A 15,886-nucleotide genomic window follows, 5' to 3' on the forward strand; every position below is an offset into this window, starting at 1 on the left:
GATAGGTGTAACAGACCCCCCACACACAAGTAGCCTCATCGTGGAAGACCAAGACAGGACCAGATGAGAAGGATGGATGAGAAGGATGGAGGACTACAGGACCAGATGAGAAGGATGGAGGACCACAGGACCAGATGAGAAGGATAGATGACTACAGGATCAGACGAGAAGGGTGGAGGACTACAGGACCAGATGAGAAGGATGGAGGACTACAGGGCCAGATGAGAAGGATGGAGGACTACAGGACCAGATGAGAGGGATGGAGGACTACAGGACCAAATGAGAAAGATGGAGGACTACAGGACCAGATGAGAGGGATGGAGGACTACAGGACCAAATGAGAAAGATGGAGGACTACAGGGCCAGATGAGAAGGGTGGAGGACTACAGGACCAGATGAGAAGGATAGATGACTTCAGGACCAGATGAGAAGGATAGAGGACTATAGGACCAGATGAGAAGGATGGAGGACTTCAGGACCAGATGAGAAAGGTGGAGGACTACAGGACCCTGAATTGTGGAGGACTACAGTACCAGATGAGAAGGGTGGAGGACTGTAGCACCAGATGAGAAGGATGGGGGACTACAGGACCAGATGAGAAGGATGGAGGACTTCAGGGCCAGATGAGAAGGATGGAGGACTTCAGGACCAGATGAGAAAGATGGAGGACTACAGGACCCTGAATTGTGGAGGACTACAGGACCAGATGAGAAGGGTGGAGGACTGTAGCACCAGATGAGAAGGATGGGGGACTACAGGACCAGATGAGAAGGGTGGGGGACTGTAGCACCAGATGAGAAGGATGGGGGACTACAGGACCAGATGAGAAGGGTGGAGGACTGTAGCACCAGATGAGAAGGATGGGGGACTACAGGACCAGATGAGAAGGGTGGAGGACTGTAGCACCAGATGAGAAGGATGGGGGACTACAGGACCAGATGAGAAGGGTGGAGGATTACAGGACCAGATGAGAAGGATGGAGGACTTCAGGACCAGATGAGAAGGATGGAGGACTTCAGGACCAGATGAGAAGGATGGAGGACTTCAGGGCCAGATGAGAAAGATGGAGGACTACAGGACCCTGAATTGTGGAGGACTACAGTACCAGATGAGAAGGGTGGAGGATTGTAGCACCAGATGAGAAGGGTGGAGGACTGTAGCACCAGATGAGAAGGATGGGGGACTACAGGACCAGATGAGAAGGATGGAGGACTATAGGACCAGATGAGAAGGATGGAGGACTTCAGGACCAGATGAGAAAGACGGAGGACTACAGGACCAGATGAGAAGGGTGGAGGACTGTAGCACCAGATGAGAAGGATGGGGGACTACAGGACCAGATGAGAAGGGTGGGGGACTACAGGACCAGATGAGAAGGATGGAGGACTTCAGGACCAGATGAGAAGGATGGGGGACTACAGGACCAGATGAGAAGGGTGGGGGACTACAGGACCAGATGAGAAGGGTGGAGGATTACAGGACCAGATGAGAAGGATGGAAGACTACAGGACCAGATGGAGAGTGATGGGTGCCTTTCATTCAGCGGGCTAAGTAAGTAATCCCCTCCTAATCCACACTCATCGCTCTGCAAAATTACTACACATACCACTATATACATTTTATACTTCTTGTGAATACTATATACCTATACCTATATTTTGAGAAACTGAACACAGCATACTGTATGTTGCTAAATGTTTTAATATATGATTAAAATGTACTGACAGTATAGAACAAATAGTGAGGTCAGCAGAAAACACTACAGGGAGTTGGTAAAAACAGAAATATGTGAATGACAGACATCATAGCAGCATACAGACATGTATTTTGTGTTCTCCCTCTTGTCCAACCCGTGAGCCAGTTCATGACAATATATGCATCTAAATGTTTGCCAGCACACATTGAGGTGAGTGCTACTGCTGAGCACATTCGTTCTCCATGCTACTGTGAGAGCTGACGTGCATCATCTCCACTGTTCTTTGTTTCTTTCTTCTTTCCTCTCTCTTGTTCTGCTGCTGGTTCTCCTCTGTCACCTTCTCTTTGCAGTCAGTCACAGGAGAGCTGAGGGCAAAATCAAATAACCACTTAGTATCACTGTTCCCTTTAATACCCTCAGTCAAGATCCGCAGTATTTCCCCACCAAGTAGTTTTTTTTTTTGCTTTTTGCACACTGAAGATGTCTTTTCACGTAATAGAAAAACTTTCAGAGTTGTGTTGATTCTTTGGAAATTTTGCTGTCAGCAATAAATGTCTAAGCAATCAAACACATGTTCCCTGTAGAGTTTGACCTCTAGTGTAATTATCTGCAGAGACTCTGCCCTGCCTGTACTTTCTTAGTTTGCTGTGGTCGGGACGTTTGTGGGTGTCAACCTTTGGGCAGGGTGTGTAGCCTCCTCGACATACTGACCTGGGGTTGGGAATCACAACAGGCTCATCTGCACTGATCTTCACACACTTGGCAGGCCGTGGCTCAGGCTCTGAACCCATAACACAAAAAGACAGTGATTACTGGTGTCACCACATCACAAAACATAAGCACTCAAAACTTTGCCTCACCCTTGCTGATGTTGTGTGTCTTGCTCATAGACTGTTCATTTAAGATAGTCTTTCAGTCACACCACTCTTTGTTCAAATGTTCGTTTTTCTGATGAGTTTGATTTTAATTAGTAATTAAATGTTATAAAATAACATGCTGGTTGTGTGAGCCAATTGGTGGGCCCGCATTCAGTAGTGCTGCTCCCGACTGGTCAGACGGGTGTATGGGTGGGAGTCTTGAAACAGCGGAGATCGCTGCTGCACAGACCCTGGCTCCAAATGACGTCACCAGAGCATGATGGCAGTGACCGTATCTGGCATATTTTAGCTTCACTTATTTACAGTGAGCGTAAATGGAGATTCATCGTCCATCTTTGTATACAGTTTATGGTCTTGCTTATGTTATGTAACCAAGCTCAATTTTAATTCACATTTTCACCCTGTCAGCCCGCAAAGTTACTGACCTCCAACGCACACACCTTGTGTGGAGCTCAGTGCCTCAGCTGTACGTGAAGTATCCGCTTCAGGTTCTGCAGCCTTAGTATTTGTGACATCCATCTCCACAGCAACAAGCTGCTCTCCCTTGTCAAGCTTGGTGTCCTCAGAGGAGGGTATGATGTCAACAGGAAGCTTCTCTTTCTTTCGCTTCTGGATCAGATTCTTTTTTGCCTCTAGAGACAAATATTGCAAGACGCCACAATGTTACAGTCCTCAGATTTCTATCTTTGACACCAGTGACACAAGCAATGTGCAGATATGGGTTTGGTGTTATCATATAGTATTTACCTTTTGGTTCATATTTGTGTTGGAGCTCCTCTACTCGGAGCTGCAGTCTGATCTTGTCACTCTGAGTCTGTAGCAGGGAACAGAAATGTACAATGAAACACTAAAACTGTGTTTGTAACTCTGACCTTTTTCAGTTGTTGTGCTTTGGAACATTAGAACACTGTACATTTCATCTATATACAGTGCATTCAGAAAGTATTCAGACCTCTTCACTTCTGTCACATTTTAAGTTGCAGCCTAATGCTAAATTTGTTTTAATTCATTTTTCCCTCATCAACCTACACACAATACCCCAAAATAACAAAGTGAAAACATAAAGAAAATCCCCAAATCCAGGCTTCCAAAGCTTGTCACGTTGTACTGAAGAAGACTTGAGGCTGTAATTGCTGCCAAATGTGCTTCAACTAAAAAGAGCCTCAATACATATGACAATGTGATATTTCTAGGGATACACTGATTTATCTTACAAACACCTGTATTGGCTGATATTCTACTTGATGACTGCCATTCGCCTATTGGCAAATTAGACGACATTTACTGATGGCAGTGGTCAATGTTTTTCTGTTGCATTACATGAATTTTGTGCAGGCTAAATGGCAGGGTTCAGGACTAATGGCATCCCGCCATCCTGGGGACAATAGAAAACATGCTTGCGATAAATAGAGATCCAGAGATCCTTTCTGGGACACCTTATGGACAAAAGAACACACTAAACTCACTACTGAGGCATCCGGGGACACACCCTGTTGTTTCTCTAATAATTCTACGCTGAAGAACAAATCTGTGCTGACACTGGCAGGAGGAGAGCTAGTTCACGGAGGATGCATTTAGTTACATTATGACGCGTTTACGCTCTATTCAGTAAAAATGAGTGTTGGGCTTAGTCAAATTATAACATTATTATGAGGTTATCAAATGTAATTTTGTAAAATGCATATTTGGTGAAAAACTTGAATAAATATAGCTGTAGCAGAAATTTGTTGATGTTTTCATAGCAATATAAAATAGGTATTAGACAAGGAATTATATTTTTTTATATATAGTAAAAAAGGCCTTTAAAGCATGTATTTTTTATTTTTTTAATATAGTTTTTTGTGCGTTTCATAAATTTCTGACTGAATTTGTGCTCATTCAAAGGTAGTGTACTGAGCAGCCAAATTACTTTAAAACAGTTAAGTTATTTTCTTGTATTGAAGATTTCTTTGTTTCCCTTACACAAAAGGGGGAATAAATAACAAAAAAACAAACAAACAAACAAAAAAAACCACACCATCAAAAACGTTGATATCAGCTTTTGGCCAAACTGTTATTTTAAACATTGGTCTTGTCTCAAATTTTTATAATTGCATCCATAGATATTTCAGTTTTTACTTTTTAATATAATTGCAGAAAAAAATCTACAAATCTGTTTTCACTTTGTCCTTTTGAAGTATTAAAAAAGTATTTCACCACTTGAAAGACACAGTTCACAACACGTCTGTGCTGTCACTTTGCAGTTTACTAGTTTTAATAGCAATAAAACACAACATTTTTCACCATTTGTTCTATATTCGAAATCCTATTTTGACTGGTGGTGATGTATTTCTGCATGACTGAGGGAAACACCACATTAGAGCTGGTACCTGTTTGAGCAGCCGTTCAGATGAGAAGAGTTTCCTCTCCAGCTCTAAAGCTCTCTGGCTCTCTGACAAAGATTTCATCCTCTGCAGGGAAAGCTCATCACCCAGACGCTCTGCATCCTTACTGACGACACAGCCACACAAACCAAAGACCACACACACAACACAGACAAAAAAATACAATTGTGAATCCAAGATACATTTCTTTGAACTGCAAATGTTTCTATAATCCAATCAGACTGTTCTCCTTTGCAAAATCACAAGATTGAATTTGTGAACCAAATTAGCAACTCAATATATTTGTTACTTACAATTTCTACACCACAGCTGCAAAGCTACACACAACACTGGCTCATGAGGGATCAGAGATCTGACTGATGTTTGTCTCCTAATGAATGTTCATGGGGGGAAACAACTGGCTTTTACTGAACTTTATTCCAATGCTGTATGATAGCCAGCTTCACATCTCCTCTCTGTTTATTTATGTACTTGGCTAGTAGTCTTAAGTGTTGTCTCTGCTGTCCTCTTCTTTGTGACAATTTATGAAAAAATTAAATGCAAATTTACCAGACTACAGATTCTTAAAGCATAATATGGTTTTGGCAGCTCTAAATGGGATTTCTGCAACATTGCAGTGAAACCATAAATACAGTTAAACTCACACAGTGTTGTTGAGCTTCATTTTAAGCAGGTCAGTGTAGTAAGTTTCATCTTGGCCGTCACCGCTTTCAGCTGGAGCAGGATTAGCTGGCTGAGACTTCAACATCATCTACACAGACAGAGACAGAGACATTACATTTCCATGTTGATAAATCTGTTTTTCCACACTTAATGTCACTCCATCTTGAGCCACAGGAAAATCTAATTAATCACTGATCAAAGTCTCATACATTTCATGTCATGTTCTGTTGGACACATCTACAGCCATGGTGTTAATCTAGTGTGCCACAGTGCCATGATAATCTGTATCCTCACATGTTAATACATCCTCCAGGATTTGGACAATAGATTCTATGCAACAGAATTTGTTTTATCATCGTGACATTTTTGGTGTTTCCCCCCTATAAATATTAGAGGGACAAGACTGTCTTGTACACAGGGGTCCCTCTAATATTAGACTTGCAGGTTTTAAGCACTCACCTCCATCTTCTCCAGTCTCTGCAGTTTAGTCATTAGATTTTGGATCTCTCCGTTCTTCTCTGACAGCATGGACTGGAGCCTCTCCAGCTGAGCAGGATCAGCCCTGGAACCCTGAAGCTGCATCAGAGTGGCTATCTGGACCTACATAACACATCCGTATTCATGCTGTCAATGTTCAAGTTAATGTTTATAGCTGACGCTTTAGTCCAAATGCTGTCCACAACACACACAGTACCTTCATGCGCTGCAGCTGCTGTTTGCTGAATGCGTTTTGTTTCTGCAGTGACATGTACTGGACCTTCATGCTGATGAGCTGTCTCTCCATCTCAGCACGCTTATCCTCCAACTGCATGACAAAAAGGAAACATTTAGATGCTGATTTTTGCTCCATTTGAACCCTAAAACTAGTTTACCTTGTACACCAAATATTTAGGGGGTATAACAATGTTCTGAACTGTATAAAGCTGGAGCTACAGAGAATTATTGGCAATTTAGAGATTTTTAGATTGGGTGGAACAGTTTAACACAAGTTAATTTAAGCTGTTTAGTTTTCTACTTCATCAAAGACAGAGCCTCTCTTGCTGTTCATTTTCTGTGGTGTTTGTAGCTCAGTTTGGTTTTTACCTCAGCAAACAGAGAGTTCCCTTTGCTGTTGGGATCCTGGGCCTGCTGTAGAACCTGGTCCAATTCGACCTGGAGGTCACGGTTTGCCTCACGAGATTTCTGTGGAGACAGAGAGACACAATGACATACAGCATTAGTATACAGAGACACAGAGACAAAGGGACAAAGAGCTGCACAGACAGTGCGTTATCATGCACTAACAGTAAGCAGCTTACAGTCAGATAAAAGGAGATCATTTCACACAGCAGCGCATTCTTGTATTCTAAATATCTCAAGGCAATTGAATCGAACTCAAGACTAGTTCCAGCCTAGTCAGACAAGTGTGAACTGATGAAGCCTCTTGGATAAGAGGTAAAACGTCTCCTAAGACAAAACTAAGTCCAGCTGTGTTCAGTTCAATTGCCTTGAGATAACTATGACCTGGATAAATGAGAATATCCACAGGCATGTATTCTAAATAATTCTACCAGTCAGACTGAAACCAAAAGTAACACAAAATAATTTCTGGACGTCTAAATGAATCAGCTTCCAGCAGTGAACATCTAACTGTCTTTAAAAGCTCATTTGGGTATAAAAAGAAAACAAACATTCTGTGGGTCCACAAAATCAGGCTCCCATTCATTGTCTGTGGAGCAGCTGCAGACTTTATACTTGATGACATCACAAGTTTGAGACTTACTGCTTTCAGATAGAGAAGCTCATGTTCACAAATATTGATTGAACTTTCCTAGGGTGTGGAAATAACATACTGGAATTCTTAATTTAGGTGGTGTTCCCCTTTAACATCACTTTATAGCATGAGACAAGTATTGAACATTGGCAGTTTCAGTCCAATCAATTTTGGAACTAGCTTTCAATGACCTGTGCTGATAACACCCACTGAATAAATACATATTAGTGCACATGCAACCACAACAATGACCAGAGATGAATTAACATGGTGGTTATATCTACTTATTGCAGCTATTAACTGTACAAGTGGAGTTAAATGGTGGTGTGTTTACCTCTAATGCATTAAACAGGGAAACAGCCTCTTTCTCTCGCTCCTCCTTCTCCTCTGTGATTCGCTCCAGGTGGCGCTGCAGGCTGCTGTTGGTCAGCTCCAGCTGTTGCTCTCTGTACTGAAATTCCTGCAGTGTCTGCTCCAGCTCCACCTGGTAGACAAAAACCATTCGCCCGACTTATTAACACAACTCCACCTGATAGAGGAGGATGTGGAATATGCTGGCATGGAAGGAAGCAATGGCAGATTACAGAAAGTTTAAAGGGACAGTTCACCCCAAAATTAAAAATACACATTTTTCCTCTTACCTGTAGTGCTGTTGATCAGTCTAGATTGTTTTGGTGTGAGTTGCTGAGTGTTGGAGATACCAGCCGTAGAGATGTTTGCCTTCTCTTCAATATAATGGAACTAGATGGCACTCAGCTTGTGGTGCTCAAAGCACCACACAAAACTCAACAGCAATGTCTCTTTACAGAAATCATGACCCAGCTACTCAAGATAATCCACAGACCTTGTTGTGAGCAGTTTCATGTCGGAACTATTTCTTTTTACAGAATTAAACCTGCAAACCCTATCACCATGCAGAAGGAAGCATGCATATACTTATGGACTCGAGGCTTGTGCTCATGCACAAGCCTGCATAAGATGTAAACATTAATGGCGTCCTCTTCAGCTGAGCTGTAACGTCAGCGAGCTTAGTGGTGCTAGGTGAGCAAGCACCAGCGAGCTACAGCCAGTATCTCCAACACTCTGCAACTCAAGCCAAAACAATCTAGACGGATCATTAAGTAAAGAAAAATATGGATTTTTGATTTGGGAGTGACCTGTCTCTTTAGGTGGAAGCCTGTAGTTGACTAACATTTACTGTGCCAATGAAAATAAACAGATCAACACCAGACAAGCCTGGTCGTAGCTCTGCTTCCCCTCACCTTACAGTTCTCCAGCTCCATGATCTTCATCTGCACCTCCATCATCTCAGATGTCATGGAGCTCTGTGTGTGTTCATTCAGAGCTCGCAGCTCCTCCATCTTATTGTTCAGAGTCTCAGTTTGCACCTCAAGTTTGTGTTTCAGTTGTTTCTCATTCAGCTGGGATTCCTCCAGAGACGACTGCAACCTCAGCATCTGAGACAACATGCAGGAAGACACATGAACTGTTACTGTGTGGAACCTGATATTGTTTTAAGAGTTACTGATCGCACACAATTTGCTAGATTCTAACCCTAACCCTCTTTCAGCAGCAGTGCTCATTTCTACAGCGATAACAAAAACAAATACTGTTTAGATGATCATTCTGTGAAAAATACAAGCAAAAATATGTTTTTTAACAATCTCCAACAAGACAACCTTTAATATTAACTAGGATAACCGCATCATGGTTGTATGCCTCCAGAAACCAGTCAAGTTGCAGCTACAGTTTATATCCATGTCTGTCCAAACTCATATGCAGCCATGTCAGTTGACAATCCTTCAAATATGGATGTTGCTGCAAAGAAGATACAAATTCTAAAACGTGGATGCTTAATACACATCTTCAACCTGGCAGCACAAAAGATATATACAATCAGCACAGATGCAAGGTGGACACTCAAGATTAGTGTCACCAACTCAGTATCTGACCAAATGTCTCCAATTCTGTATTTTAGTGAGAGTTACAGTTTGACATTGTTAATGTTATCAGTAACACCTGTGCTTTTCCTACTATGACACGTCAAAATGTCTGCTGTAAAAAAAGACCTTTTATGTGGGATTTGTTTTTGTTTAAGCCCAGACAAGCAGACCTCAGCTTGCTGTACCTTGTTGTTGAGCGCACTGAGCGCTGTGCTGTGGCTCCTCTCCAGATGTGCTTGTTGTTCCTCAAGCTGCTGTCTCTGCTGGTTCTTCACACAGTCGTAGTCCGACTGCAGTGACTCAAACATCCGAGTCTTTAACTCCACTTCCTTCTGAAGGGAGTACTTGTCTTGCTCGAGTGCCTGTGACACACACACGACGCATAAGACAGCTGTACAGTTTGAAACTATTGAGAATAATCCACAGACGTCACTGTAAAAAGCTTCCCAGGGCTCGCAGTGCAAGCATTTTGAAGTGAAAATTAGCATATGTGAAAGTGAAAAAATATTTGGGCACACCAGTGCAAAGTAGCCAGTTCTAAATCATTAAAGAACCAGGTCATTTTAAGGTTGAGTCTTTTATTGGTACTTGAAGAAACCAATGAGTGAGACTAGCAGAGCAGAAAATATGGTTTTGGTGTAATTTATTGTCAGCATGGAGCCTCTCCTCTGTCTTTCTCTCCTCCACCACCACTACACACAGAGCAAAGAGCAGAGAATGTTATTCATTTTATTACATTTTAGATTTGTTTCCAGGGGCTTTGCTGTTGTAAACAATGTTGTTACTGCTCTACAAACAATATAATGTTCTATATTCTCAGTGTTTCCAACAGAGATAGGTTCTGTATGTGGCAGTAGTTGACAGGGGGTGGGAAGTGTACAGGATCAGCACACACTGTGCGTGTGTGTGTGTCCCCTTGATCAGGGGAGTGCTCCAAAAAAAAAAAAAAAAAAATATATATATATATATATATATATTTGCCAAGGTATTAGTGTATCGATAAAGTACCACACCAATTTTTATGTTGAAGGGCAGTTCCAATATTTCCACTGAAAGCAACCAGTTGCAAAAGTGCGCACTGGTATATGTCTGGATCTTTTGAGTTTCTGATATTTATGAATTCAAATAACTTTCAAAAGTTGGAAACTAAACATAAATTGATGCACTTGTGAAGGCTAAGAGGTGTCAGGTTTCAGGAGCAAATTAAACACTGAGTATTGTTCGTCATGTAAAATGCTGCTTCAGAGGCTTTTTACCCTGACCAGAATACAGCTCTCTGAAATAACAATGAGCACCTGTTGTGGTCACATCTAAAGATATTGAACATTGCAAAATACTGTCAAGTAGCTGCTTCAGTACAAAAAAAAAATCAGTATCAGACTTCTATCTTAAAACAGTATTGGTGGAGCCATATTGCTAAGGCACTGCCAAAACTTTACATTTGTATATAATTTGTTGGGCAGGAGATAACTTAACCTGCTTCATCAATAGCTTCCACTTTAGTTTGGTGTGGAAATACCTGCATTACTACACAGGAGTGGAAATGGATAGAAATATGCACCTGTAATGTCAGTGAGTAGCAGATTGACTGAATGTGCACAAACTGAGACATAACACTGAAATTGCACTTATTTTGCTTCAGACATCATAGGCTGTTCATCATCTGTTTTGTAAATTAAAAGTTTTCAGAATGTACTTGTACTGTTGTACACTAAAACAAAGGGAACAATTGGAGGTGTTGTTATTATGCAATGGTTTTGCTGGTCCGGCCCACTTTGACACCCCTGCTCTATGCTGTTTGAAAGGGATGCATTCATGAAGCACAATACATCACCATTCTTTGCTAGGTTCCAGCTAAAGTAAGGTAGAATTTTTAGTAATCTCCTACTTTAATCAGTTTGTTCTTATGTCTTATGCATACTGCTTGTTTATGTTTAATAAAGAGGTGCAGTAATGTTGTTTCTTAAAAATATATATATATATATACACACCCCTTAATTTTTGTTTGACTGTTGGAGTGAGGTGGCAGAGCATAAAAAAACAATGCATGGCTTGATTCCACTTGCCACAGTAAGAGAGAACACGTTTGTAGGGATTTGTGTAAATTCACTCTCTATAAAGTGCAGTGTCATACCTCTAATGCGTTAGTCATCTCCACCCTCTGTTCATCCAGTCTGTTCTGCAGTTCCATCTGCTGGTTTAGGAGATCCAAGCCAGCTTGGGCAGCCTGATGGACCTGCTCCTCCTTCTCCCTCAGCTGGCTCCTCAGACGCTGGATTTCCTCCTCTGCTGCCATCTGGGAACATTAGGGGGTGGGAATGTTGTAAAACCTTATTTTTGCTTCCAGCACTGTGCTCTCAGAGAGCCAGCAACCCAGCTTATATCACACACATTCAAGATAATATGGACTTTCATGGATTTGTAGATCAATGTTTAAAGTGTTTCTATTGTCTATGTCTTTTATGTTTTACAGATCAGATGGTATTCTTGTGGTAAAGGTGCAGCTAAGTTAAAGATTCATCTCTGATGGTGGTGGGTGGGTTCCTGTGTTTGTCTATACTCCCTTATGCATCACACCAATGCTGAGGCAAATCCATTTACACTTGCTTTATGTTGTTGTGTAGCTAGCCAACGGTGTTTCCCATAGAGGTAAGAGGGTCCCTGCAACGTTTGAAAACGTCACAGGAGTGACACGGTATCAGCACCGTAACTGAAGCAGTTAAGTAACTAAACCACAACGTTAAGTGGTCGCCAACTGCCGCTGCGATAACGGAGGGTTTATGTTTTACAAAAATACGTAGCTTAGCTAACGGACGTTAACGTAATGCTAATTAAAGGTAACGTTGTAGCTAATGTTAACCATTTTGACAACAATGGCGCTTGAACTACGTTCCCAGCTTGTTTTTCATCAGATAAAAAGCAATTCACCGACAGACTTCCTTGAAGCAGGCGACTAAGTAACTCTTTATAACATTTATTTGAATATGTATGGACAAATGAACAATATACGGACAAGAATAACATATGAGCACAGTTAGTTACCTTGTCACTGATCAGTCTTCTGTCAAACCGCCACCGTTTGAATCCAGCTCCCGTAAATTATCGCGACACCACAGTCGGCCTCTTTTTCTTCTTCTCCAATCATTGTAGCAGCTTTAAGGTCCATACCGCCACCTATCGTACCGCAGTGTGTAAAACAGGTTTTAGCTTACATTATTTTTTTTTTAATTTATATTTTTATATTGTTTATTGAACTTTATAAGTACAGACAAACAAGGCACATTCATCAAATAGCTTCTGCCTCAGTATGAGCAAACAAATATAAGAACAGATACAAATGACAGAAATAGAACAAAAAAAATACATACTAATAAGACAAAAAACAGGGCTGTCTCAAATTAACTTAAGCATTTACTAGCAATGTAAACAACTTATAAGCTTTCCAAGTTTCAGTGATCTAGTCAAGAGTTTTAACTCATCCTTCCAATGTTTCAAACTGGGTTTTGTCTCAAAGTATCTGCAATTTATACATGAAAAACTTTCCCAGTAACAAAACAATATTCAGAACACAGTCAACGTCCTTGTTTCCAACAAAAATACCAAATTTGACTGTCTTTGCTGTTAAGGGGGACAACTCAGTCTCCCTGGACTGTAGCCAGCACTACATATCACTCCACAAGGAATGCACTGACTTTTAATTTCCCTTTCCTAAAATGCACGGTTATTCACGTACAAATTAAATTTCATAAATCATATTCAAAATTTTGAAGTTCACCTCATGTACCTCAGGAGGAAGTGGAAATGAAATATGTCTTTTCCTAACATCAAATTCCTTGAAATTATGATTTCTTCTTATTGGATTAGGGAAACACGCTTTAAGAAAAAGTGTCAAATAATTCTGCCACAAGGCTACATTTATTGTCTCAAAAGTCAATTTCAATGCAAAGTTGTCTCAGCCTAAGAGAGACTTTACAGTACAGAATGTCTACTTTAATAATTGATCTCAGAGAGATTGGCATTGGTTTTGATCTAGTTTACATTAATTTGTGGTAAGAAAAATACAATGAAACTGAAAAAAAAAGAGACAAACAGAGTACCACTAAAAAATAAAGGTTATGAATACAACCAATGTTCAACAACTCTGAGAGAGGGAAACAAGGTACAACACATATGTATGAGGAAACCAACTGAAGAACCTCTCTCAAAATGCCTGTCAAGGCTAATGCGACTGTTGCAGGCAAGGGAAGACCCACCTTCCCTTAGGGCTACAAAATACTCTGCACAATCAAAAACTATTACATATCCAGTAACACTCACATCTTGAGAGTGAGAATTGTTGATACTATTCATCCATAAAGAAAACGTTTTTTTCTCTGCTATTGCTTAACTTCTGCTTCACTCTGTCTCTTTATGTTGTAAAACTACATTATTTAACACAGGTATTTAAATAATACATTTTGAGTGGTGATCTGGATTTTACTCTTCATACTGGGATTTGAAATTAAAGCCACAGTGTGTAGGAATTTCTCCCATCTAACGCTGAATTCGAACATTGCATTCCAACAGATAGCGCACTCTAGCACCTCACTCTTTCAAACACGTATTGCAACAACGGTAGCTGCTGTGTACCAAAAAGCTATGTTAACATTGATGAAACCATGTCATCCGATACTTCATGGAGTATTCATTCAGGCTCCTACACAGACACACTTGACGCGAGTTGACAAACCCCCTTCTCATCATGCTGGCTGTGTTTACAACGTAGGACTGTTGGGGCGGATGTAAATTGAAACAAACCAATCACGTCTTGTCCTTTGACAACTGACAAGTGGCTCAACCTCACACACCTCATCCCTCTCCTCACATCACTGCGCTGCTGACAGCAGCCTGGCCTGCCTGTTGGGAAAAAAATGACAGGCGGGCCAGCAGGCCAATCACAGCGTCCCTTTTAAAACCTTTCTCCTTCAGCAGCTCTTTCCACCTGGGAAAGGCTACCCCGATGTTGACCGTTGTTTTTTTAATTTGCCGGTCTGGTTGCCTTTTTGATTCCCTTTTGCGCTTTCTTGGCGACGAGGATTTCGTCTCCCGTGATGCTGCATATGCATGATCCTGCATTATGCTCAAAGAGTGGGACTTTGTTATGCTGCAGTAGTGCCGGGGTAGTAGCAAAGCGCCTCTTGCTCCTCTCCTTCGGCTTCTCAGTCACGCAGCGCTGGCATGGCTCTCAACGAAAACGCAGAAGGCGGGGCTATTCCCTGGTAGTGCTATATGTCCCTTGCTGGTGGATGTATTTTCAAGATGGTAGAACGTTATGGATCCTCCCCCCCCCCCCCCCCGCCCCCCCCCCCCCCAAACAATTGCAAAGAAATTTAATATATAATATGTCCTGACTTTTATGGATTTTACCTACCACCATTAAATCTAACACTACACTTGAACAGTCTCCAAAGAGCTGATCAAAAGGCAGCACATTCTCACTTCATTAGCATTAGTCTTGAGTTTTCAGACTACACATCTCCAAATCCATGATTTGTTTGTATGCCATATTTATGAAGCCCATCTCATAAGGAAAACATGTTTCAATATACTTGTATATGCAAGACATTTATATTGTATAAAACAAATACTGCCAAAGCTGTTTGTATAATGTCTTTATTTTAAACAGTACAAAGTGATTACAATAAAAGTCTACCCCCAATTAAAACACAAAATGCATTATCCCACTAAAAATATAAAAGCATCCTATCAGAAAAACTTAAAAAGACAGAGTGTCTATACAGCCATGCTCACAACGAGTGAGGCTGTATTTAGCCAAGTCCCATGTTTTGTGACCCATCCACCACTCCAACCTGCCTCTTGTCAGCACATACGTCACATGTTCGCAGCATATTACGCAAATTGTGTGGGTAATGCACGTATTACTGGTTCATCATTATGTGGACTATGTGCGAATTTTGGTGCATTACTTTTCGTAGGAAAACATACCAACAGTGTATGACAACAGCCTGACAAATTTTTAACAATTTATTCAGGGGGGTAGAATGGATGTGTGAATGAACCAAATGTCCTGGTAATTCTGGAAATAGTTGTTGAGAAATTATACTCAAAAGCACAACAGTCAATCTTATTGTGGCCCTCGTCAAATCAGGGAATCACTACAGTCAGTAGGCTACATCCTGTTAGCGCCATGAATATAAGTATACCAAATTTCATGGCAATCTCTCCAATAGTTGTTGTGATATTAAATGGTCAAAACAGTGAAACAGAAAATCCAGTAATCTAATCTACAACAAATTAACGACGTACAGTACAGGCCAAAAGTTTGGACACACCTTCTCATTCAATGCGTTACATTGTAGATTCTCACTGAAGGCATCAAAACTATGAATGAACACATGTGGAGTTATGTACTTAACAAAAAAAGGTGAAATAACTGAAAACATGTTTTATATTCTAGTTTCTTCAAAATAGCCACCCTTTGCTCTGATTACTGCTTTGCACACTCTTGGCATTCTCTCCATGAGCTTCAAGAGGTAGTCACCTGAAATGGTTTTCCAACAGTCTTGAAG

At 41.0% G+C, this 15,886-nt stretch overlaps 1 protein-coding gene across 2 annotated transcripts; it reads right to left on the bottom strand.

The window, feature by feature from the left end:
- Positions 1–1,683: 1,683 nt before the first annotated feature.
- spdl1 (spindle apparatus coiled-coil protein 1) lies at positions 1,684–12,471 on the bottom strand. Of its 2 annotated transcripts, none has more exons than XM_033632739.2 (14): positions 12,360–12,471; positions 11,452–11,613; positions 9,503–9,679; positions 8,637–8,831; positions 7,709–7,858; positions 6,705–6,803; positions 6,316–6,426; positions 6,081–6,221; positions 5,603–5,709; positions 4,944–5,064; positions 3,322–3,388; positions 3,015–3,206; positions 2,408–2,477; positions 1,684–2,061 (listed from the first exon to the last, which is right to left on the bottom strand). In XM_033632739.2, exons 2-14 carry the CDS (start codon positions 11,611–11,613, stop codon positions 1,914–1,916), a joined length of 1,740 nt encoding a protein of 579 aa, XP_033488630.1. In that variant the 5' UTR covers positions 12,360–12,471; the 3' UTR covers positions 1,684–1,913. The 2 variants fall into 2 exon arrangements, with proteins under 2 accessions (XP_033488630.1, XP_033488629.1); XM_033632738.2 differs by having other exon boundaries at positions 3,000–3,206.
- Positions 12,472–15,886: the final 3,415 nt, after the last annotated feature.

Source organism: Epinephelus lanceolatus, chromosome 7 (assembly GCF_041903045.1).
Source record: "Epinephelus lanceolatus isolate andai-2023 chromosome 7, ASM4190304v1, whole genome shotgun sequence".
Lineage (NCBI taxonomy): Eukaryota > Metazoa > Chordata > Actinopteri > Perciformes > Serranidae > Epinephelus > Epinephelus lanceolatus.